Genomic DNA, 26,191 nt, shown 5'->3' with positions numbered 1-26,191 from the left:
CAGAAGTTAAATTTAATGTTGCCTATAGAGATCAAGTTGGCAATTTCTCTATGTTGATCCCCACCTATCGCTCTTCCCTCTGTTCCAGCCCGTCTTCTTTCTGTTCCTTAAACACAATAAGCTTTTTCTCATCTGAGAGCTTACGCATTTTATTGTACCCTCTCTGGGAAAAGTTATGCTGACCTTCCATCCATCCATCCACTTATTCACCTTATCATTTAATAAATATTTATTCAGCCTTTATGTGTTTGACACTGGGAGTAAAGCAGAGAATATAGTCTCTCAAGGAGTTCATATTCTAGTGACTTTTCAAAGTAGTGCTGTGCGATAGAACTTTTTGCACGTTAGAGATGGTCTATGGTCATGCTGTCCAATATGGTGGCCACTAGCCACTTGCAATATGGCTAGTACAACTGAAGAACTGAATTTTTAATCTTATTTTAATTGTAACAGCCACATGTGGCTAGTGACTGCTGTGTAAGTGCAGTTCCAGAGCACTACCATTTACTTAAGAACTGTTCTTGAACAACTGTCAAAACAATACAATTTATCATATATGTTAATGAAAACTGATGGAAAAAAGTCAGCCTTATGGGGTAAAAACAACTAAGTTCCTGCCGTGTGTCGTTAGTATTAGCTGTTTCCTCTGTTTGAAATATCCTACTCCCTCTGTCATCATTCAGAACTCAGCTTAAATGTTACCTCTTGGGAAAGACTTTACTTGACTACCCCATATTAACTAGCCACTGTGCCCCTCTATCACATGGACCTCCTTTCATTTCTTTATTGCAAAAGCAATTTGCACCTCTTTCTTTTATTATAAGATGTATACCCCATCAGAGCAGGGTCATCTGATTGTGTTTGTTTCAGATCAGTAAGAAATCAAATCAGCTCATTAAGCGGCTTTCATTCATTAAACAAATAAACATTGATTACCTAATTATGCAATACACTGTTCTATGAAGGATACAACAGAGAATGAGACATTAGAGATCACAGGTTTATGGCACGTTACCATTCTAGTGTCAGAAGAAAATATCAGTAATAAATAATGGAATTATATGTGCAATCTATTGTTAAATTTTTTAAAAAGTACCTATAGAATAAGCTCATTTGTCTTTAAGAAAAAAATGTTTGTATACAAACAGAAAAATGTCTGGAAACATGACACCAATACATAATAGTTAACTCTGGAACACAAGATTATGAGATCTTTTACTTTTTTGATACAGCTTGAATTTTTTTAACCACAAGCAAAATATTAATTATTATTGCCTTTTTCTGATCATAAAAGCAAGATGGGAGTGGGGGAGTTAAACAGAGAAAGGTGGACCATTAACACCAAATACTTCTGAATACTTAGGAAAGGCCGGTGGACTCAATATAAAAAGTAACCTCTACAATTTTGATAAAAGTAATTAAGAAAACATCTGCAAGGGAATAAAGAAAGAATGGGGTGGTAACACACAAGCATAATGAACAGGACAAACTGAGAGGTTTACAAGTACAGAAGGTGGTAACTAGATGCGGAAACAGTACCAATGAAAAGCTTTATAAGAGGAGAACAACCCCAGTCTGTTTGCAAGGAGATGGGAAGGTGCTGGCAGAAAGACTAGAGATATTAGGAAAAGAGTAACTAAGAAATCAGAAGAAAGAAAATAAGTAAAGGGCCTTACCAAGAAAAATAAAGAACATACTTTCCTTCTGCACAGAAAGAAAACAGACTGAAATGTAGTACAGACATCCGGGGTAAAAAAGGAAGAAAAATGACAAATTGTACACCTGCCTCACGGCCTTAATTTTCATAATTGATGAGATTATCTATGTTGAAGGGGGAAAATATGAAGACCTGATGGAAATAGAGACTGGAATAGCAGTCGTGAAGAGTGCATTACACTTTTAAGAGATAAGTCTATCTTCTCAGCTTATGTTACCCCAACTTTATAAGTTAGTGCCTAAACTGCCCTTAGGACATTTTAATTCCATGAACTAGGTTTTCAAATTGGGGCTGCAAACTAATTAAGTGAGTTACTAACCAGTTTTTTTGCTTAACAGATAAAAATAAAACAGAAAATGTAGGTGCTTATCACAAGTAGTTTGTTTCAGTTATATAATCTACACGTTTCTTTCTATTCGCTAAAACGTATACACATAAGTATACGCTGTGTCATGATGTAAAATATTTCTGATTATGGGTTGTGGTTAAAAACAACAGTTTGAAAGCCACATATATAGAAAGTAGCCAAGAATCTATGTAAAAGGACATCAAAACAGCTACCACAAAGTCCATGCACTTTATTCCCAGGTTAAGGCCATTCCTTGATGCTAAGTTAGCTTTCCTAGGTCCCTGAATTTTGACAGCTGTCAGATTCACTTTAAAACTTTACATCAGCTAACTGGAATCCCTACTATGAAAAACTGACTTAGTCTATTAAGGTATTTTCGATTTTTAAAATTTTGATCAAATTTGATTAAAGGATTACCCTTAAAGGTTTAAAGAACATAATTTTCTTTCTGTCTGCAATGTCCTCACTCATTCTGAACCAATCATGCAATTTCTTAAGTGTTTTTCTTCCTACAGATGGAATCCTTAGCTTCTCTGATACTTGGGAAAATCCTACCTGTTTTCAAAAAAGCCTGGATCGGCAATCCCAACTTGTGAGCACAAACTTCTAGCGAACAGTGAACACTGAACACTGAACAGCCAAGTAAGAAAGAGGAATTCAAAAATCCCAGAGTACAAAACACAGTAGACTAAATATTAATATGTCACACTCATTATTTTTAAACATATGAAGATGCTACTATGATAAGCAAAAGGAAAGCTTTTTAAAAGCATCAATGAATAGGAATACCTTCCTTTCCATTTTATATTCTCTTCATCACAGATACTAATAGTATAATTACTAGCATGATGTTAAAAAGAGGTATGCAACCAATAGTTTCACATTTGAAAAGGTTGAGAAACCTAGGCTGAGTCCAAGTTTCTTCCATGAGACTTTCCTTACTGTTTTTGTATTAAAATCATAAACATCTTACAAGGATCAGATCCTACCATTTCACTTTGTCAGACCCTATCATTCTGCCAAATTTATTTTATTTAAATGATATACCATGTGCTGCTATCTGAAATTTTGCTCAACGTTGTTCTTTTACATATATCCATCCCCACTGATACCTGTCTCATGTCCATTCATTTTATTTGCCACATTCCACAATTTATCCATTATACTCAGTAAATATTTGATTGCTTCCATTTTTTTTTTGTTATTACAAACAATAGAACATTAAACATTCTGAACACTTCCCAGGCATAGGGTTTTTTACCTTAGAAATGAAACAAGACAAAGCTTAAACAATTGTTCAAAGTCACATAACTAATAAAGTCACTCAGGGAACTAAACAAAGATACTCATGAAGTTAAGCACTTAATGATAAATGACATGGCACTGCCACTGATTAATCAATCTCTAAGCAACATGGGCACCAGGTTCATTCCCTCCAAAACTTCATCACAGAATATGCGGCTTGTGCCATATAAGTTTTAAAGAGGACTGTAGGAAGAATTTTGTTACTGTACATGGTTAGAATTAGAGAGTTTGGGTAGCCAACTCTTCATTTTCTATATCCACTGAAGGTAAGACAATACTACAAAATACATATAATCTTAAAAAATTCATATAATCTTAAGATTCCCCAAATTTTTCACACCATTGCCAGAGGTAAGAAACAAAATCAAGCATACTTCTTGAGCACACTAGCCATTAGTGATGAAAGAACAAGAGAATAAGAAATAAAGAAGGTATACATTTACCATTCACCAATACAAATTTATAAAATTTATAATTACACAGTGATACTCTTGTCTCCTAAAGTTTCTTTAAAAACCTATTGCCACTCCTACTTTTTCTTTCTGTGGATATAGGTGACTATCCACACTACTTGATAATCATTAGTCTGAAAATGGCACATATGTCATACCAGTTTCCAGAATGCTTTTTGTAGAAAGACAGACTAAAGAATCTATTCTTTTTGTTACTATTATTCAAGAATCTACTCTTAACAGCACCAGAAAGATTAACTAATGGTAAAGGCAGTAACAAAAATTTAATGTTGTGCGAAGATAAATATAACAGCTAAGTTAATACTCACAGCAACTATCAATCTCAAAGCAATGCCTGAATATACCAATTATTGATTACAGGATTGTAAAGAGTGTGGAGTGCCCTCTAGTGACTGAACAAAGGCTAATGATACCAGTGTGAAATAGCACACCATTTTTTACAGAATTTTAGTATACTAGTAATTCTTTCTATTATTATATAATGATCTAATGAAGTGATGAACTAATCACTGAGGTCTGGGTATCATCTAAGCCAAGATTAACTTTCTTATTAGACTTTTCTTCTGGGGAATATTCCCTAACATACTCAAAACCTGCTGTACTCCCATTGAGTTCTCATAATACCCCATGCCTACCTCCATCATGGCTGTCCTCAAAGTGTATTAATTGACCATGATCTGTTTTGCCAACTAAACTGTAACCTCTTTGGGAGCAGTGACTATTAGCTAATTCAAGGTCACATTCCAAGCATCTAGCAAAAGACTGCTCAAAAAAAATTTAGAAACTAAATGAACGAGTACAGTAAATGCCAGTGTAATGCTTTATTTTTGCAACCATTCTATGTAGGAAATTGCCAAAAGGGATGGTCTAGACTCAACAAACCTTAAAATTCTTTTTTGAGAGCTTTAAAAACAATTTTAATATTTCCAGCACATGAATTTTAGAAAAGATCATTAATAAAAAGGAATCATATCCAAATAATTTTGGTTTATTATTATAAGATCTGTCAACTGTATTAAGGTTTCATTACTCATTACCTTGTTCAAAGTGCATGTGGTCCTGAGATTAAACTATACAGCCCAGGTGTGGCCAGGGCTCTCATCAGGAAGGGACAGTGCAGAAGTGGCAGCCAGTTGTCTTATCAGCAAGTCCACACTCCAGAGGAGTGGTCACAAATGTTTCTGCTATCCGCAACTCAGATCAACAGGTGGCACTTTTTAAACGTATACAAAAGGCCAGAAATAGATTTTTATTGGTGAAAAGAATGGCCTGTTAATTAGTACAATGAGTAGTAAGTAGTAAAGTGTCTCTCTTTGGTGAAGCTAAGGGACACAACATATATGTGGACCAGCTAATAATTGTGTATTAGATGAGATTCTAACCACCACTGCATGAAAAAAGTGCAAGAATTTTGTGAGGTCCTTGAGATGGAGCTCAAACCTGGATGCCTAACTAATCTTCTACACGGACATTTGTTTAGAAGAATTTCTCTAGTTATTACATATCAACTCTTTAGGGTAGCAAGATTTTGTCCCTGAAATGTCGCTCGGTTTCCCTTGAGTAAACCTTCATGTGATGTGTTTTGATTTAAAAACCTAGAAGAATAGACCCTCATCATGCTCATAAGCCGGCTGGATGTATGGTTTTGTATGCAAAGTTTGGTAAGAAATTTGCTTTCAAATAATACTAAGGTTGTGAGGTAGTACCTACAGGATGGTTTTCATTGGTTATTATTATCTTGCAAACTAACATTGTGGAATGATTAAATTGAGGTATTTTAGTTTGCAACAATTACCAATGCAAACATAGCACTGGGAAATAAATCAACAAAAATTTTGATTGGCAGTAGTTGTGACAAAAACATTTCTTCTGATCTTAGAAAACCCTCAAATCAGTACTACAGCTCAACTCTGCATGTCATATCCAACCTGCTCTGGTATAGAAGTAGCTCTGAATTTTCTCTTCTATCAGATGTTTTACAGGGGATGAGGAATGGGGAGAAGAGATGCCATCTCAGAACATCTAAAATAAACTACTTGACCATCATCAAAAAAAACTGTTGATGTATCCATATCCTTGCTGCTTAGTACCATCAAGGATCATGACTGAGTAAGAAACTGTAGTCCCCAAGAAAGTCCCTGCTGCCACTCAGTTGTTGAGAAGCTGCTGCATTTTTTCCAATACCTCAACTTCTATAAAAAGTATAAAACTTGTACTAGTAGTCACTAACATGAGATAGCCATGATCCATCCTATAGAACATTACATATTAGTGAGTTTAAGTTTGTCTGCAAACACTCGTAACAGACAATAAGACAGCGGCCTTTGCATCTAAAAATGTATTATATAACATATTTAAGAAATCCCATCTTTTTCTACTGCTCTTTGATAACACTACATTCTATTATCTATCTTTACATCTGTTAATAATGATTAATGGAAAGTGATTAACTTAACTATTGCTTTTATAAACTAGGAAACTTCAGTTTATCAAAATAGTTTATATTTCAGTTAATTAAAAGAGCTCCACTTGGGTGTCAGTTCATGATACTTACTAGAGTGTATCTGGAGGACCAATAATGAGGACTTCCCATCGGTAGAGATCATTGTCATCTATTAAACCTGCTGAAAAGCCTTCCACTGGATTTTTGTTGAGTTCTGTGGGAAAAGAAAAATTTTATCAAATTTTAAGTATATAATCTTCACTCAATATTCAATACAGACCCTGAACATACACGTTATAAATTCTAACCTATTAAATGAAAATACCTGAATCCATTAGCAAAATGCTACCTGATGTCCAAAACATTTCCATTTCTGTAACACAAGGAAGAAATGGGTAAAGCAAACTATCCAGATCGATTTCTACTGCCCTTTACTTCTACCCTGGTTTCCAGCTAGGTTCTTAACATTCTAGTAGCCCTATGGTGGCATACAGGTATAGTGGTACAGAGAGCTTGCTCAAATGCAGATTTCCAGGCCCATTCCCCAGAGATTTTGGTTCAGAAGGAAATCAAACCAGTAATTCGGCTAATTCTTAAGCTGTGGTCTTTAGGGTACATTTTAGAAATACCAATAGAGTGCCTGCTATCTTTTCATTAGAATTTTGCTGCTTAACCAACCTTTATTTATACTAATAACTGTACATCTATATGATAAGTCCTCTGTATTCCTGGGGATACACATCTACAACTGGTGTTCATGTGTGGACCATCAGACTCTGAGCACAGAGAGAGCAGAGGCTCCAACTGTCCTGCCAGTTTTCAGTATCCAGGAGTGTTGAAGAAAAATAGCTGGAGCCTATGGGAGCAGCAGTAGCAACGTGAGATTTTCCTCTTCCAGAGAGAGTATTCTGGCACTCCTCTGATCAAGGAGGTGGGGACAAGAACAGAGGCAAAAAAATGGTGAAGTGGGAAGACACAGGCCAAGATGGGACCTTAGAGGAGCTGGTGAGAAAGAGTGCAAAGTCTGAACAATTCCTGGAGTCAGGGAGCTTAATAAAGTAATGACCTATTGATAGTGGGTATTATGTCAGGATTTTTTTAACAGCTGTAATGACATATAATTAACATTCAGTAAATTTTACACATTTAAATTATATAATTTTTTACATATTGATCACCACAATCCAAGGCAATCACCACAATCGTGTGTGTGTGTATGTGTGTGTGTGTGTGTGTGTAAATATATAAATCATCAACAAGGGGCACTGACTGGCTCAAATTGAGAAGTGGGGACAAAGCACACAGGAGAGCAATTTAAAGAGGACTTGCTAGGAGTAGCAGAACAGGTTTTAATTCTCATAATTCCTGCCATTATCTTCAAGGAGCTCACTCCAATGATAAGTAATCCAACTCAAAGTGCTATAAAAGACTGAGCCAAGTGTGTTAGTAACTGAGAAGAAAATAATAATTTTTTTGAGGAATCAGAGGTGGTTATTTTAACAACTAGGATTTAACACCCCAATATGCCAGTGAAACAGAGAGCCAAAAGTGAAAGTTTATTTATATTTTAAAATGAATGGCTTCTTCTCTCAAAACTTAAGGGGAGATTTTTTTTTTAATAAGTCTAATAGTTCTGCCTAACAGGCATAGCAGACTTTTAAAAATAGTTTTAAATCAGTACTATGTTTCAAAACACAAGAAATGCATTTTTACATTTAAATAGCTATTCTAAGACATTTTAAAAATACTGAAAATGCAAAAAAATTGCATTTCAATCTTGCTGTTTTGTTTATAAATGCAAACATTTACTGAGTGCCAATATGCTGCAGACCGACTGGAAAATAGGTGAAAATTCCACTCCTACTGTCAACTGAGGAACAGGATAGAGCCAGACAATCACAACGCAGGCAGATAATTTCTACGCTGAGTTATCCATTTCTAACCTTTCTCTGGATAAACACTATTACATTACTCAGACCATCTTCTCCAACACTATATACAAGAGTCTTGTGGAAGATTCTATAATATACCCAGAAATCACCTAGTTGTTGTGTTTTCCATCAGAAGTCCATTTTACAAATGTAAGTGGATAAACTCTGAAATTAGCACATACAGTCAAAATTACCCTTGAAAACTTCCTTATACTTTCCATAAAGCACATCATTGCTTCTCACTTTTGCCCATACACCATACGTTCTTTGAGAATTTCCTGCACATTCTTTCTGTGCTTTTCTCCTACAGGAGTGACTATGTTCACTGCTTGTCTCATCAAGTAACACGAAAGCAACGCTGAAGAATGTTCATCTGTCTCACTTTCATCCTTGCTCTTGCTCCTAGCATGGATCCTCACAGCCTAGATCCATGGGTATTTAACAGATTTAATGGACCTTCAGTGGCAGATGGTTACTGTACCTTCATGAATGCTTCCTTCAAGGTCCAATTCAAGTCCCATATTTGTCCAAGAGGCCCTTCCTAAATAATTTACCAAATGATCTTCTTTGACTAAATTCCTATTAACCATACTTTTAGTCTGTATTACATCCTTTGGCACTTAACTATCAGCTTCTGATTTCCACAGAAGTAAACAGGCAGTTACAATGTGTAGTAAATGCTCCAATAGTATAGGAATTTGGAGGGGCACGAAGGGAGGGCACATTATAATCATGAAGAGACAGAAAAGGCTTCTAAAAAGAGAAGAGACTTCTGAAATAAGACAAAGGATCTGGGTAGAGAAGGTGCAAGGTTTAAACAGAGGAACATACGCAAAAACTTGAAATATGGAGATGAGTATATGGCTAGAACAGGGGCAGGGGAGGGGGCATACACCTGAAACTAGACAGAATGTCAGAAGGACAGCAGAATGCCTCTATAAGCCATGTTCAAGGACTTGGCCCAGAAGGCAATGAGTCTTTGAAGAGTTTGTGTTTTTGTTTCATTTTGAAAACAATGAGGTGACCTCATGAGATTTACATTTTCAAAATCCAATCTTGCAGAATGTCAAAGATGACATAGAGTAAAGGTATGGTGATGACAAAGAAGCAATTAAGGTAATCCTGGGGCAGAGAGTGTAGCTCAAGTGGTAGAGCACATGCTTAGTTAGCACGCACAAGGTCCTGGGTTCCCTCTCCAGTACCTCATCTAAAAATGAGTAAGTAAACCTTCCTTATTAGCTACCCTCTGCTCCTACCCACCCCCAAAAATAGTTCTAAAGTAATCCTGGAAAGTTACCTTTAGAATATGCTAGTGGGAATAATGATGGGAAAGGGGCATTTAAAATAAGGAAAAAATTACACACAATTCCTCAAAAAGTTAAACATACAGTTTACATATAACTCAGCAATTACACTACTAGGTACATTCCTAAGACAAATGAAAACATCTATCCACATAGGAATTTGTACCCAAATGTTTATATAGCAATATTACCCATTAGGGTGGAAACAAACCAAATGTCCATTGATGAATGAATAAAGAAACTATGACATATACATGCAATGCAATATTATTCAGCCATTAAAAAGAAATGAAGTGCTCATACATGCTATGACTTCCATGAACCTCAAACACCAGGCTAAGTGAAAGAAACCAGACACATAAGGTCACATACTGTATGACTCCTTTTATGTGATATATCCAGAAAAGGCAAATCCACAGAGACAAACAGCCAAACAGAGAAGGAGGGAGAAACAGAGTGTAATTACTTATGGGTATGGGAGTTTTTCATGGGGTGATGAAATGGTTTGAAACTGAGATAGTGGTTATACAACATGTGAATACACTAAATACCACTGAACTGTACACTTTTTTTACATGGCTAGTTCTATGTTATCTGAATTTCAACTCAAATTTTTTAAAATGACAAACAGGTTTCTATGCGGAGCAACTGGATAGGAGTCTGTTTATTCTCTGAAATGGGGATAATATGAAGATATGCTGATTTGAGGGGTGAGAAAAAAATGATGACAGCTTTGGTTTTAAATATCTATACAGCATAAATACACTGTTCTACAAAGAAATCTGAGCTAAAGACAGAGACTTGGGATTATCAGAATATTGTTGACAACTGAAGTCATAAAACTGATGGCATCACCAAGGATGAGCTTAAATATGAACCACAGAAGATCTAACTGAGGGAATTCTAGGGAATAGTAATATCGGGGGATAAAAAAGAAGATGCTACGAAAGTAACAGAGAAGTAGGAAGAAAACCAGGTGAAAGCCAGATGAAAGAAGCCAAAGGAGATGCATTCCAAGAGGAAAGTTGCAAATGATAAATACACATGGCACAGGAAAGTGAGGGTCTAAATTCAGTCCACTGGGTTCTGGGTTCAGTAAAAAAAAAAAAAAAAAAGGGCCAAGGCTGTCCTAGGCAAAAGTAGTTTCAGTGTAATGGTAAGACAGAGGCAGGTCATGCAGGCAACAGTGCATTGACAAAAAGAAGGTGAAGTAGAAAAATACAAGTGAAAGCTTTTTCTAGAAGTTTGTGATGGAAAAATATAGGCAGATAAAATTCAAGCAGGTTTTTTAATGGGAAAGGCCAACAAAAGATGTTTAAACATCCTACCACATTTAAATGTTAAAAGAGATCCCTCATACTACATTCTAATCCAGATGGATTACACGTATAAGCAATAAAACGTAACTGAAAGAAAATATAGTTTGTTTACAAAATCTTGGGTGGCGGCAGCTTTCCTAAGCAGAACACAAAACTCAACAGTCAGATTATACTACACAATATATTTTAAATCAGTATAGCAATAAAATTTAAATACAAATGAGAGACTGTGAGGAATATTTGCAACACAAGAGGTTAAAGTCTAATATCTCTAATACAAGTAAGAGTTCCTATAAATCCAAAGAAAGGGGAAACATACAAAGGGTGCAAAAACAATGGGGAGAAATGGAAATTACTAACAAACACAAACTCTGGCCTCTTTAAGACAAATATTTAAACCAAGAAGTGCCTATGCTTGGATTTTTACTTAGATTCCTAAGGCATTATAGAGAAGTTTTGAATGTTGACAAAGATGATGATAATCTTTTTTGAAAGCTACATGGACATAAGTAGAGTTGAAAAGAACTAGAAAGAGCTCTCTTTCCCTCATATCACGAACGCTAAAACAAAATCTTAAAGTTCTAAAGCAGGCAAAACTAACCAATAGTACTCAAAATCAAGACAAGAGTTATCTTCTTTTTCTTTCAGAGTGGGGAAGGAGAGTGGTATCTTAGAGAGAGACTTCTGGGTGCTAGTAATGGCATGCTGTACATAATATTTACTCATTTTTCTTTGTGTATATAATACTTCAATTTTTAAAACTCAGTAAATCCTGTGTCACATGATTGTTAAATGAGAGTTATGTATGCATGCTGTGAATCTAGAAATCACCGTGGGCCAGAATGGTCTATAAACCATGAATAAAAAGGAAATCAAGAACAAGGTAATGTCCTTGAGAATAACGATTTGTATAGGTATAAGTAATGGAAAATAATGCATGAGCAAGCTTGCTACGATAGGGTCATTATTCAAGAATGAGATTAAAAGAGAATGGGGAGTGCGTGTGAAAAGTAAAAAATGTGTAGCCCTGAAACTGAATCAGAAATATCGGTATGAATTCATAATATAGCTTTAAAAATTCTGTGCGCTGTCCACTGAAAAGGTGGAGAAAAATGACCAACTCTGCAGCAGTGAGCATCCCTAGTGCCCAGAATGTGGTCTCCAAATAAGAGTTACTACATAAAGGGAAAAGGGCTCTTTAGAAATAATGGCTGATTCCAGTTCAGGGGCAGGAAATGATCTAGGCTCATCTCATATCAGATAAAAAGGAAACTACCAAATAATACTATGGTCTTGTTAAAAAGAACTCAGCCATATTGAAGAAGACCCCCTCCACTGGCCAAATATGGGACAATTTGAGTATCAACAGTTAGTAACCACAAAGGATTGAAACATATGTTTCAATTCATGACTTTATAAACAATGATATAATATACAACAAACTAATTGATCATCATTATAGGACACTAGTAAACCACTTTTGTTATCTTGAAAACCCCTTTAAAAAAAGCAAAGAATCAAGATTTATTCTTCCTTTTCTATATAAATTGTATTGCCAAGTAATCAAATAGAAACTATTATTTGATCAGATGAGTATCTCTCTATAGAAATAGACCAGTTATCAATAGGCACATGACAAGATGCTCAATATTACTGACATTAGAGAAATGCATATCAAAACTACAATGAGGTACCACCTCACACCAGTCAGAACGGCATTCATCAAAAAGTCTACAAATAGTAAGTGTTGGAGAGGGTGTGGAGAAAAGGAAACCCTCCTACATTGTTGGTGGAAAAATAAACTAGTACAGTCACTTTGAAGAACAGTATGGAGGCTCCTTAAAAAAATTAAAATAGTTACCGTAAGATTCAGTATCCCATTCCTGGGCATATATCCAGAGAACACTAATTCAAAAAGATACGTACACCCCAATGTTCACAGCAGCACTAATAGCCAAGACATGGAAGCAGCCTAAATGTCTACAACAGATGACTGGATAAAGATGAGGTATGTGTATACAATGGAATATTACTCAGCCATAAAAAAGAATGAAATAATGCCATTTGCAGCAACATGGGTGGACAGAGATTATCATATTAAGTGAAGTCAGACAGAGAAAGACAAATATCATATATCACTTATATGTGGAATCTTCAAAGGAAAATAAAACGATACAAATGAACTTATTTACAAACCAGAAACAGACTCACAGCCATAGAAAATAAACTATGGTTACCAAAGGGGAAAAGGGGGTAGGGGGGATAAATTAGGAGTTTGGGAATAATATATACACACTACTACATATAAAATAGATAAATACTAAGGGTCTACTGTATAGCACAGGGAACTATATTCAGTATCTTGTAACAACCTATAAAGAAAAGAATCTGAAAAAGAACATATGTTTGTAAAAATAAATAAATAAAATTTAAGAATAGTCCAGTTAAAAAATGAAAACTTATTGAAACATTGCCATTTTGTCATTTTAACCTAGGCATTTTTTAGAAAGAAAGACAATCAGACATTAGCATGTCTCCTGATAAACTAACCACCACTTAAGAAGTGATCTCATGTGACTCTCAAAGTTGAACTTGTTTTAAGTCCCTAGACACAATTACCAATTTATAGAAAACACAGAGAACTATGTTTAAGGACATTCCTGAGACACAATTAGCAAAATCTATACTTTGGGAAATTCTAAAGGGCAAGACCTAGAATCTTAAATAAATACACTGCAAGGGAAACAAAAGAGAAGACTGAATTAAAAAGACTTTTTAAAATGTATGACAAATTTGAAGGCTGACTCAATCTAACAATACTAAATTACTGTTAACTTTTTAATTGGTAATGGTAGTGTGTTCAGTTTTTTTTTTTTACCCCCCCCCTTTTTTTAAACATACTGAAATATTTACAAATGACAGTGATGTTTGGGATATGCTTCAAAATCATAATGCGGTAGAGAGAGATCAAATTAGTTTGGTTATGACCTAGTAACTGTTGAGGCTTGGTGAATACATGGAGGTTCACTGTACAGTCAATTTTATTATTATTATGTTTAAATTTATTTCTCAAAAGTTTTTAAAATGTTTAAAGCAGTTCAGACTAAAATAATGGTTTACAATACTTGTCGATCATGTGAAAATAAACCTTCACTGAGCCTCAGAAAAAATACAAGGTGTTTCAAAATAACAACATTCAAAGACCCAACTATATGTCATTTTACACTTGACTACTAAGAAAATAAGCTACTTTAACTGTACATACACTTTACCAAGACCAATAGTTGACTAAGTCGAATGACTACAAAGCCAAATATAACTGTTATTTATATCCTAGCAATGATTTTGCTTTGTGTCTCAATGGTTATGGTCTCCTGCTATCAAGTTTATTTATGTAACACACAGCTGCCTGCAAGGTGCATTTCAGTAGAGTGACTATTTTTACACTGGCTTCATTTTGAACTTTTGAAATCTCAGATTGAACTTCTTATGCAGACACTATCTAATTACTCCTCCTAAGTACTGAGATGGTTTGTCAAAATAATTTTGACCTTATTATCAGAGGACTGAATTGCCTTATCACTTTAAAACATAAATCGCCAGAAACTAAGTCACCAAAATTAATTGGGAAAATATTCCTTTCCTGCAAGCTTCCATTAACTAATCATTATTGAAAAAAAGTAACGTATCAGCAAACAACCAAAGGTTTGCTTATATTTCCTCTACAGATTCTGAAGATGAGTCAGTTTAATCACTTTTACAGGTTTCTGGCAAACTTTAAAAGTTCGCTTAAAATTAGAAATTTTGGAGACTTCCTAAGCCACAAACACCTCTAGACATGGCCCTACCCACCAGAGGTCCAGGACCAAGCTTCACCCAGCAGTGGGCAGGCACTGGCTCCTCCTGCCAGGGAACCAGCGTAAGCCTCTGGTCCAGCCTCATCTACCAGGGGGCAGACACCAGGAATAAGAAAACAGTAATCCCAAAGCCTGTGGAAGAAATTCATCAACATAAGCCAGGCTCTACACTGGGACTGACTGGACCCTGGCCCTTGGGTGACAAGAGAGAAGTGTACTGCTGCAACGTATAGGATGTCTCCCACAGAGAGCCACCTCTCCAAGGTCAAGAAACAATAACTAACCTACCTAAAAATACAAATAGAAAGATAGACAGTATGAGGCGGCAGAGGAATATCTCTCAAGCCAAGGCGCAAGATAAAATCCCAGAAGAAGTAAGTAATGAGGAGATAGGCAATTTAACTGAGAAAGAGTTTAAAGTAATGATGGCAAAAATGTTCAGAGAACTCAAGAGGAGTATAGATGCACAGAGTGAAGTTTCTAGCAAAGATTTGGAAAATATAAAGAATACCCAAACAGAGCTGAAGAATAAAATCACTGAAATGAATAACACACTAGAAGGAACCAAGAATAGACTAAATTAGGCAGAACAGATCAGTGAGCTAAAAGTCAGATTAGTGGAAATCATTACTGCAGAAAAGAAAAAAGAATGGAAAGAAATAAGGATAGTTTAAGAGAACTCTGGGACAACATGAATTGCACTAATATTCGCATTACAGGGGTCCCAGAAAAAGGAGAGAAAGGATCTGAGAAAAATTTTGGAGAGATAATCACCAAAAACTTCCCCATCTTGGGAAAGGAAACAGCCACCCAAGTCCAAGAAGTGCACAGAGCTCCACAAAGGATCAACCCAAAGAGGAACACACCAAGGCACACAGTCATCAAGTTGACAAAAATTAAGGATAAGGAGAAAATACTAAAATTAGCAAGAGAAAAGTAATATATAACACACAAGGGAACTCCCATAAGGTTATCAGATGATTTTTCAGCAGAAACTCTACAGGCCAGAAGGGAGTGGCACAATATATTTAAAGTGATGAAAAGGAAAAATCTACAACCAAGAATACTCTATCCAGCAAGGCTTTCATTCAAATTTAATACAGAAATCAAAAGCTTCACAGATAAACAAAAGCCAAAAGAATTCAGCACCACCAAACCAGCCTTACAACAAATGTTAAAGGAACTTCTCAGTCATCAAACCATAAGAAAAGAGAACAAAAAGAAGAGAAAAAAAGACCTACAAAGGATCACTTTGAGGAGGGAGGGTATAGCTCAAGTGGTAGAGTGCATGCCTGGCATGCATAAGGTCCTGGGTTCAATCCCCAGTACCTCCTCCAAAAATAAATAAGTAAGTAAGTAAGTAAATAAATAAATAAATAAACAAACAAACCTAATTACTTCCGTCCCCCCACCAAAAAAAAGAAGTAAAAAGAAAAAAGATCACTTTGGCAATTTGGGGTCTTTTATGGTCTCACATAAATTTTGGAATTGTTTGTTGTAGTTCTGTGAAGAATATCATGAGTATTTTGACAGAGGTTGCACTGGATCTATAGATTGCTTTGGATAGTATGGCCATTTTGATAATGTTGATTCTTATACTCCAACAGTACAAGATATCTTTCCATTTCTTTGCATCACCTTCAATTTCCTTCATCAATGTTTTGCAGTTTTCAGAGTATACGTAATCTCTTTGGTTAAGTTTATTTGTAGGTCTTTTGTTGTTTTTGATGCAATGGAAATGTTTATGCTGGTTATAAAGTTTTGGTTTTTGAAGTAAAAAAGAAAAAAGGGAATGAAGGGCCACAAATGGCAAAGTATCCTTCTTTCTTATGGGTGAGTTGTATTCCATGACATATATATGCTGCATCTTCTTTATCCATTCATCTATTGATGTGCACTTATGATGCTTCCGTATCTTGGCAATTATAAATAATGTTGCCGTTAATAGCAGGCTGTATGTATCTTTTTTAATTAATTCTTATCTTCCGATTGGCTTTATTCCTTTGATAACTATGTAAGTTTAAAAAGGTAAAGCTCTAAATGTTCTGAGAAACAATGAACAGTAGTACTTGTATGTGAATTTTTAAAAAATACGTGCAGCGTATTTTGTGTATGTATTTACATGCAATATATTGTATATTGGCAGTCAAACTAACAATTCTACCTAATAAGACTGAAAAATGAAAAAAGTAAGATATTATTAAAATTTTTAAAATAAAAAAATTAAATTAGAAATTTTGTCTTTACACTATGCCATGGGCTAGGGGTAGGTAGTGCTAGCTGACTTCCTAATCCAAAATATTTTCAACCTAGATGTATTTCTTTTACCATGCTTCAAAAATGTAAGGAATATGGAGCAGACAAGCAAGAGGTCAGAGATCATATCTTACAAAAATTTTGCCAATATGCTCCTGAAAGGATATGCTTGGCAGAATTCTGGGCCACATTCCTAAAATAGCACTTAAGGAGGAAGTTCTGCCACGTGAAATATTTCACCTTGCTTACATCCTCTTCAAACACTTATTATGATCCAAGGGTTTCTTCAACATTTACCCCTAAACACATTGTTGCTTATGCTTACATACAGCAGCAGCAGCATAGGTCTCTGCAAGAATTCCCCACCATATGTAAACTGCTGCGCCTTGACACAATAGTCTATGGTTTTATATAAACTTCTCATCTGTTTTTTAGAAATAATTTGATAAAGACATGATGGGGGCAAATTTGTGAATTTCATCTTACAACAGAAAATCTGGGCCAGTTTTGGGCACAGAGTATGGTATGTCAGTCAGACCTGGCTTTGAATGCCAGTTCTCACTAGCTTTATCATCTTCAACAAGTTATTTCTTTTTCTTCTTTGAGTATCATTTTCTTCATCAGTAAAGTATGGTAAACCATGGTAGTGTTGCAGGACAGGTGAGAGATATTGCATACGCAAAATGTTGATAACCTCAGAGTACAATAAATGTCAATTATCCATTTTCTTCCTTACTGCTCATTAGACTATAGGCTATAAAAGGAATACAATGTTCTTTAGAATCTCAACCATAAGCCTTAACCTTTGCAAAACACTACCCACCCCTGAACATCACACCCAACTACTTGTTTTGGTGATGTTTATTGTACCAGTTTATTCTGTACTCCATACCCCTAGGCCATAAGAATGAGTGAATGAATACTTCACAAGCCAGGAGAATGAGATCTTGTGGAGGATTTTTCAAACTGGAATTAAAGAAAAGGAGCCCCAATCTATGCAGAAGTTGCCCACAGCCATAACACAAATCTCAAGGAGAAAGCAGTTATGTGAAAATGAAGCCAAAATGAAGTTAAATAAGCAAAAGCAGGCAACAATAAGAGAGGTCCTAACAGAATTCTAGTTTCTTACATCTGGTACCACTCCTGTCCCCTTCCATAAACTTGGTTAAGAATCAAATTTCTTTTTTTGTCTAAACTTATTCTAGTTCAATTCCTGTTGCTTCCAACTAAGTGTACCTTTTTCCTCCATTCAAAGAGTCCTATTTTTAAGCTTATTTCCTAGTTGGTCTCTAGTCAAGTTTCCCCTCTAATACTTTATAGCAGTGGTTTTCAGCAGGGCTGACAGGGTATGATCACCTCAAAGGCAGATAAATGGGGGTGTCTATTTGCACTGCCACTAACTGAGGGGGCACTTTTTAAAAAGCATACAATATTTCTATAATCAGAAAATAAAGCTATTTCCAAGGCAGGAAGAGCACTGAGTTTATTTTCACCCTATGCATTCTTTTCCTTCTCAACTTCCCCATTTTCTGTATCAATCATGTAGGTTCAAGGCTTATCATCTTTGATCACTCCTTTCATTTACTGCCTGGCCATTCAATGTAAAAATCCATCTATTCATCCATCCTTGACATTTCTTCCTTCCAAAATGTCTCTAGTTGTCCATCTCCTTTCAGCATTCCTGTCAAGATCATCAGTCTAGGTTTAATCTGAAAATACAATTAAAACTGTCCTAACCGTTTTCCACCCTACTGAAGGCTGTCTTCTGTATTAACTGTAAGGATGTTTTTTGAGGATGTTACATTGTTATATTCAAACAGTACCTTCCTTATGACAGAAAGTATTCAGGAGACATCATTTTCTGATCTCAGTAATACATAGGCTTCTTCAGACTCTGATTTATTATTTTTATCTTACCTATACCATGAATTGTGTAACTGATCAAATCAGCATTTACACTTAGGCTGTGAGGAACTTACACCAGCCAATTTATACCAGCTATAAGTACACAGAAATATTTTGTATGTGTTTTTAGTAAAGCTAATTCTAATGAAGAGTTTATGCCTGTATCCACTTTTTTCCTTTCACTCTCACTTCTAATTGATGTCACCTTGCTTGAAGTTATTCAAAAATGTATTTAAGTATGTGCTAGGCACTGGGAATAGAGCAATGAACAAAATATAAGTCCCCTGCTCTCTTTGCTCTTGAGACAAAATGGTCTCACAGATCTTTCACTCTGGTGGGGAAAGATATACTACAGTATATCAAGTAGTGATACCTTCCATAAAGAAAAATAAAGCAAGATAAGAAGACAGAGAGAGGCATGGGGGTGGAGGTGGTAGCTTACATAATCTTCAACAGGCAGTGCATGCAGAAATTTAGATATTCCAAAAATCCCCATAATCCATCATAAACTACATTTTTAACAATAGTCTGACAACTCATCAAACCAAACTACTTTTTTTTTACATCAAACCAAACCTACTTTTTTTTTTAACATTTTTTATTGAGTTATAGTCATTTTACAATGTTGTATCAAATTCCAGTGTAGAGCACAATTTTTCAGTTATACATGAACATATATTCATTGTTTCTTTCTTTTTTTTGCTGTGAGCTACCACAGGATCTTGTATAACATTTCCCTGTGCTATACAGTATAATCTTGTTTATCTATTCTACATTTTGAAATCCCCGTCTGTCCCTTCCCACCCCCCCACCCTCTTGGCAACCACAAGTTTGTATTCTATGTCTATGAGTCTGTTTCTGTTTTGTATTTATGTTTTGTTTTGTTTTAGATTCCACGTATGAGCGATCTCATATGGTATTTTTTTCTCTTTCTGGCTTAGTTCATTTAGAATGACATTCTCCAGGAACATCCATGTTGCTGCAAATGGTGTTATGTTGTCAGTATTTATGGCTGAATAGTATTCCATTGTACAAATATACCACATCTTCTTTATCCAGTCATCTGTTGATGGACATTTAGGCTGTTTCCATGTCTTGGCTATTGTAAATAGTGCTGCTATGAACATTGGGGTGCAGCTATCATTTTGAAGTAGGGTTCCTTCTGGATATATGCCCAGGAGTAGGATTCCTGGGTCATATGGTAAGTCTATTCCTAGTCTTTTGAGGAATCTCCATACTGTTTTCCACAGTGGCTGCACCAAACTGCATTTCCACCAGCCGTGTAGGAGGGTTCCCTAAACCTACTTTTTTTTTAACAAAACAATACTCCGACAACTCATGGAACCAAAAAACATTTATGCAACACTTCATCTCATCATTTTCCCTACTCACCTTTCTAGATGATGGTGATAGCTGCACAACATGAATGTGCTTAATGCCACTAAACCATATACTTCAAAACGGTCAAAATTGTAAATTTTATGTTTTATATATATTTCATTGCAATTTTTAAAAAGCCTTTCTGATCCTCTAATTCTCCATGGCATATAACCAAATTTCCCTGAATCACTGACACTAATATAATCTGGGCTTGTGATTTACACTCCCCACTTCACTTCAGACTTTCCTCCTTCAGGCTTTGGTGACTCTCCTTTTATTCCTAGTTTTCTCCTCCCTCTCTGAACACCACTTCTCAGTGTTTTAAAGGCTTGTTTTCTTCCATCTGCCCTCCAAACACAGCCTTCCAAGAATAACCCATCATTTGCCCTCTTCTGCTTGCTCAACAATCTTCTCTAGGCACTTGCATACACACCAAAGGCTTCAAAATACTATCTTCTCTAGGGAATCACTTTCAAATTTACCTCTCACAAGCTTCAGAATCCATTTCCCAACAGTGGATATCTTACCAGGACCTCAACCCAAACTCATCCCAAACATGTTCATCCACTTGGCTTTATTTCACTAATCTCCCCTCAGTCATCTAACCTTGAAACCTGGTGATTATTACCTATAGGCTAGCCCTCTTCCTCACCCCTTCCTTAACCTCCTACTAGCCTACTAACTGATGATGCCCCTACTTCCAGTGTCTTCCCTAACAACTAGACCAACAAACTGACACCAGATTAATCTTTCTTAGAATTAATTTTAGTCACGAACCCAACACTCACTATCCTCTATGATCTGATTTCAAAAGAAACTTTTCCATCTTTATCTCTTAACTATACCTCCTCCCCACCTCTGATTACACACACAGTCATACTCAGATTACAACCACTGAACTCCTCCTAAACCATATCCCCTCCCTCTTTTTATTCATGCCAATCCCCTATCCTTAAACAGTAATTCACATTTCAACTAGCCCCTTATCTTTGCTTGTTGAAAGCCTACAAAATCTTAACGGGCTGGTTCAAATGCCAGAACCTCCTATAAACTTTCCCAAATCAGGAATGTAAATTAACCTTCTCATCTGTGTTCCCTGGCATTTTATTTTAGTGAATTTGTTACCTTCTGGCTGTATGAATTAATTTGTTTGTCCTTATAACTCAACTATATTGTAAGATGCCTAAAGGGCACCCTTTATTTGGGGGAACAAAAATCCAAAAACTCACCTGACTGTTACAATATAGTTACCATAAGTATAAACCCTTTACTTTTAAATAAGAACCATGGTAAACATATTTTATTTGTTGACTTCCAGAATATTTATTAAGTACGTACCCATTATAGTTTGCCAAAATGACATTTAAATCTAGGCATTTCAACTGTATGCACAATCACACTTGACTGTAATTACGTAAAGAAGTTGGGATTTTGACAGTAGTGATTACGAAGAACCAGATTAACTTACTCTGGTTTCAAAGTAGCTTCAATTCTTATTACATTATGACTCAGCTTTAAGAGGCACTGTTTTCTAGCTACATTACTCTTAATCTCATTCCCTCTTAACCTGGGCAAAACAGACCACAAATTTAGTCACTAACTGGTCTCTAGAGCAAAGTATTTTCAGACTTAGGCACTCACAGGGTCCCTGCTCTAGCTACACCACCTGGCTCTAGGAAATCCTGTCCTCCTGTGTCCCCAGGGCTCCAATCACCCTAGCTAATAACACATCCTCGATGTACTATTATTCCTCGTGAACCCCGAGAAACATGGTTCTGTTTTCTGACTTCGGCTGACAGAATCACTTGATTATCCATGCTCTAGTTCAGTGGTTTTAAAACTTCACACAATTATTTCTTCATCTGGGTAGTAGGTACACCTTGCTTTATAACAATACTTTAAACTGCATGCTTTATATTGCATGCATCACACACACTACTCTGTAGATGTGATTATAGAGCATAAGAGTAAAAAAGACAAACACGGGAAACTGAGAATTTTAAAATTTCAAAAAGAGAAACTTTTAAACTGAATTTTTCTTCATACAATCTTAAAAAAGAACAAAGTTGGAAGACTCACATTTTCTGATTTCCAAACTTAACTAAAAAGCTACGATTATCAAAACAGTGAAGTACTGACATAAAAACACACAAAGACCAACAGAATAGAATAAAAGCCCAGAAATACACCCTTGCATACATCATCAATTTTCCCCAAGGATGTCAAGATTATTCAATGGGGAAAGGACAGTCTTTTCAACAAATAGTGCTGGGAAAACTGGATAACCACATGCAAAAGAATAAAGTTGGACTCTTCCCATACATCAGATGCAAAAATTAACTAAAAATGAAATCAAAGACCTTCACATTAAGAGCTAAAATTCTAAAATTCTTAGAAAAAAACATAGGGGGAAATCTTCATGTTAGATTTGGCAACAATTACTTGTATATGGTACCAAATGCATACGCAACATAATATAAATTCAACTTCCTCAAAATTAAAAACTTGAGCATCAAAAGCAATCCACAGAATGGGAAAAATCTGCAAATCACATATCTGATACTGGATTAACATTCAGAATATACAAAACTCATATAACAACAACAAAATAGTAGGCAAGGATTTGAATGAATTTTCTAAAGAAGATATACAGATGGCCAATAAGAACATGAAAATGATCAATATCACTATTCATTAGAAAAAGGCAAATCAAAACTACAAGATACCACTTCATAAACTTCACTTCATTAGGTTGACTCTTACATTTTTAAAAATCAAAACAAAATAACAAGCCCTGTGCACTGCTGGTGAGAATGTTAAATGTGCAGTCGCTATAGAAGATAGTATAGCAGTTTCTCAAAAAAATTTAAAATGGAATTACCACGTAATCCAGTAACTCCACTTATGGGTATATACCCAAAAGAATTTAAAAGCAGACACTCAAACAGATACTTGCACCCCCACATCACAGCAGCATTATATGCAACAGCCAAACAATGGGAAAACAACCCACCTATTTCCTGGCAGATGAATGGATAAACATGTAGTATATACATACAATGGACTATTACTTGGCTTTAAAAAAAAAAAAGAAATCCTGATACATGCTACCATATGGATGAAATTTTAAAACAGTATTATGGTAATGAAAGAAGCCAGACACAAAGGGACAACTATTGTGATTCTTACATGAAGATCTAGAGTAGTCAAATTCAGAGACAGAAAGTAGAATGGTGGTTACTAGGGGCTGGAGGAAGGTAGAAATGGGTTAAATTACTTAGTGGGTTCAGTTTTTCAGCTTGAGATGATGAAAAAGTTTTAGAAATAGTGGTGATGGTTGCAAAACAATATGAATGTACTTAATGCCACTGAACTATATACTTAAAAATGGTTAAAGTGATCAATTTTATGTGTGTTTTATCACAATAGAAAAAAGTCCAATATACATATTAGATAAATGTGGAGCACTTCAAATGGAAGCCAAAGGTCTTCGTACCTCTTGTTTTACGGATCCTGAGGTATAGATTGAGGACATCATTGCTCTTAATCACTCTCAAAGCTCTGCTGTGGCCCATATCCAAGGAAGGCACCATTAATAACCAATCACAGAACTCAAAATTTCTCAAGGTAGTACTCAGGAGCCACTCCAGTCAAACACATGATGAGACATTTGCTACCATTTTCTTAATATTAGTGCCCTTTGAAACAAATCTGCCCTTCTCTTCCTATGTGGGAACTCATTCTCAAGGCCTTGTTTTCTGTGGAGCTTCTCCTAGATGAAAGGCCCATTTTGGTCTGTGTGAGATTCAAATAAGTCAAAACCCTCATTCTCATTGTTGACAACATAAATATTAAGAAAAACTCCAAATGGATCACTAAACAGACTTTCTAGGTTTGTGAGGGATATCAAATCCCACCAAGCTGCAAGTCATCATTCTTATGGGGTAGGAACTCAAAGCCTGGATGAAAAAAATAATGGCTAGTCCTGTTCTCCAGCTGAGAACCAGAACATGATGATGAACTAGTCTTGATTTAAAATCAAAAATCAAAAAAGCTACAATACTTTTCACAAATTAACATTAAGTAAATGCACAAGCTGCAATTTTGTTCTTCAATACTAACATGCTAAAAATACTGACATGGTTTTTTGCAAAAGCACTTTGTTCCTTATGCGTAACAAAAAGCTCTAATGGGCATAATAAATGCCAAGTAAATTAACAAATATATTAGCTAACAAGGGATATAGTAAAACTTAAGATTCTGGTCTGAATTCACTGCCTTGTACCCAGACTACTAGAGAGAGGGGGGAAGGATGTGAAACAAAAGGATGCTGTCACACTTGCTTCCTTGATTCCAGTTTCATTCCTTTGCATCAGTGCCTACCCTTCCTCCTGCTACACAACCACTTATCTCCTTGAGGTAAAGAATCCATGAGACAACTCTGAAACCATTTATATATTTACTCAAGTGTGTAAGGGAAACCTAAGCACCTACACAAAAAATTGGAATTTAACTAAACTTTTTTAAAAAAAGGAGTCTAAATGAAAAACTATGTGACTCCCACTTGGTGGGCTCTTGTGCCACATTAAAAATGACAATAATGACAACAGTGTAGCAAAATGAAAGCTGTTTATATTACTCAGTAGAGTAGCACATATGTGATTACAAAATATATGAACAAGTGCATATTTAAAAGGTTAGAGGAAAAAGAATACACTAAAACATAAATAACTGTGTTTAGGTGAAATGAGAGATTTCTTTTCTCTCTCTGCAATTAATCAACTGCCCATAAACAGGAATTTATTTCTGTAGTGCAAAATTTTTAATATATTGAAAATTTTTATAATGGTTAAGGATTTCAACAACCCCAGAAAACAGATCCTGTCAAAATAATATTGATCTATCTCTTACAGCCAATTCATAAACCAATCTCTCTCTTCCCAATATAACTTTTACTATAAGCCTGGTCCATTGCCATTTAGGCTTTTTGTAAGATTTTTTAAAAATATTTTAATAATATGTTGCTACTTATAAGTAGCTTAAAATGTCAGTAAAGTTCTCTTACTCTAAAATTAAGTTAATTTTTCCCCAAAAGGGACTAAATTATCACCAGTTCTTAATGGAATTATGCCAAATAGTGACAAATTCCCTGGTGACATTCATGACTCACTAAAAGAAAGCTTGAGTATCATGCATGCCCTGTGGGTGGAAAGACTAGTTTAGCCAGATTACCCTGGTACGGAGTTACCAGTACTAGTAACACCTCATATACCTGAAAACCTATATACATTATACTGTCATGGAAATGTCTAACAATTTAACACTTCTAAAGCACAAGGCAATTGATCATATTTAGAAGTAGCAACAATCCAAAATCTAAACTATCATGATAGATTTTTCTCAATACAAGCCTAAGGTCAACTCAGTAAAAGGGTATAGCTCAGTGGCAGAATACGTGCTTAGTTAGCATGCACGAGGCCCTGGGTTCAATCCCCAGTACTTCCTCTGAAAATAAGCAAATCTAATTACCTCCCCCCACCAAAAAAAAAAAATAATAATTAAAAAATAAAACTAATTACCCTCCCCCCCAAAAGTTTCTCTCCTCACCATCCATTTCAAAGCTATCTTCAAATTTTCCATAGTCTTATCTGATCTTAGGAGTAGGAAATATTCTAAATGTTAAAGGAAAGGAAGAAAACACAGGAAAGCCTAATTAACTGGACAACTAAAGAAAATATTCCATGTCAAAATCACTACAAAAAATTAAAATACAAACAACTACTCTTACAAACCTTTAAGATCACACACACACACTTTCAAAACTGTCAAGAAGTGTTAGCTTTCTTGGGAAGTTTTTAAGTAACATTATTTTTTTATCTAGCAGAGTCAAACATTTTTAGAAGTCCCTGATATGTATTAAGAACATAGTAAAAAATACAATTTTAATACAAT

General features: G+C 35.5%; 1 protein-coding gene across 1 annotated transcript in view; it reads right to left on the bottom strand.

Moving 5' to 3' along the window:
- The window catches only part of UBE2G1 (ubiquitin conjugating enzyme E2 G1), an 83,090-nt gene that overhangs the window by 21,561 nt on the left and 35,338 nt on the right, over positions 1-26,191 (bottom strand). The window contains 1 exon segment of the mRNA XM_074341893.1: positions 6,399-6,501. Within this exon segment, the coding sequence (XP_074197994.1) occupies positions 6,399-6,501 (103 nt within the window).

This window comes from Camelus bactrianus, chromosome 16 (genome assembly GCF_048773025.1).
Source record: "Camelus bactrianus isolate YW-2024 breed Bactrian camel chromosome 16, ASM4877302v1, whole genome shotgun sequence".
Classification (NCBI taxonomy): Eukaryota; Metazoa; Chordata; class Mammalia; order Artiodactyla; family Camelidae; genus Camelus; species Camelus bactrianus.
Note: the sequence above shows the minus strand (reverse complement) of the source record. Positions and strands in the feature narration are given on the sequence as shown.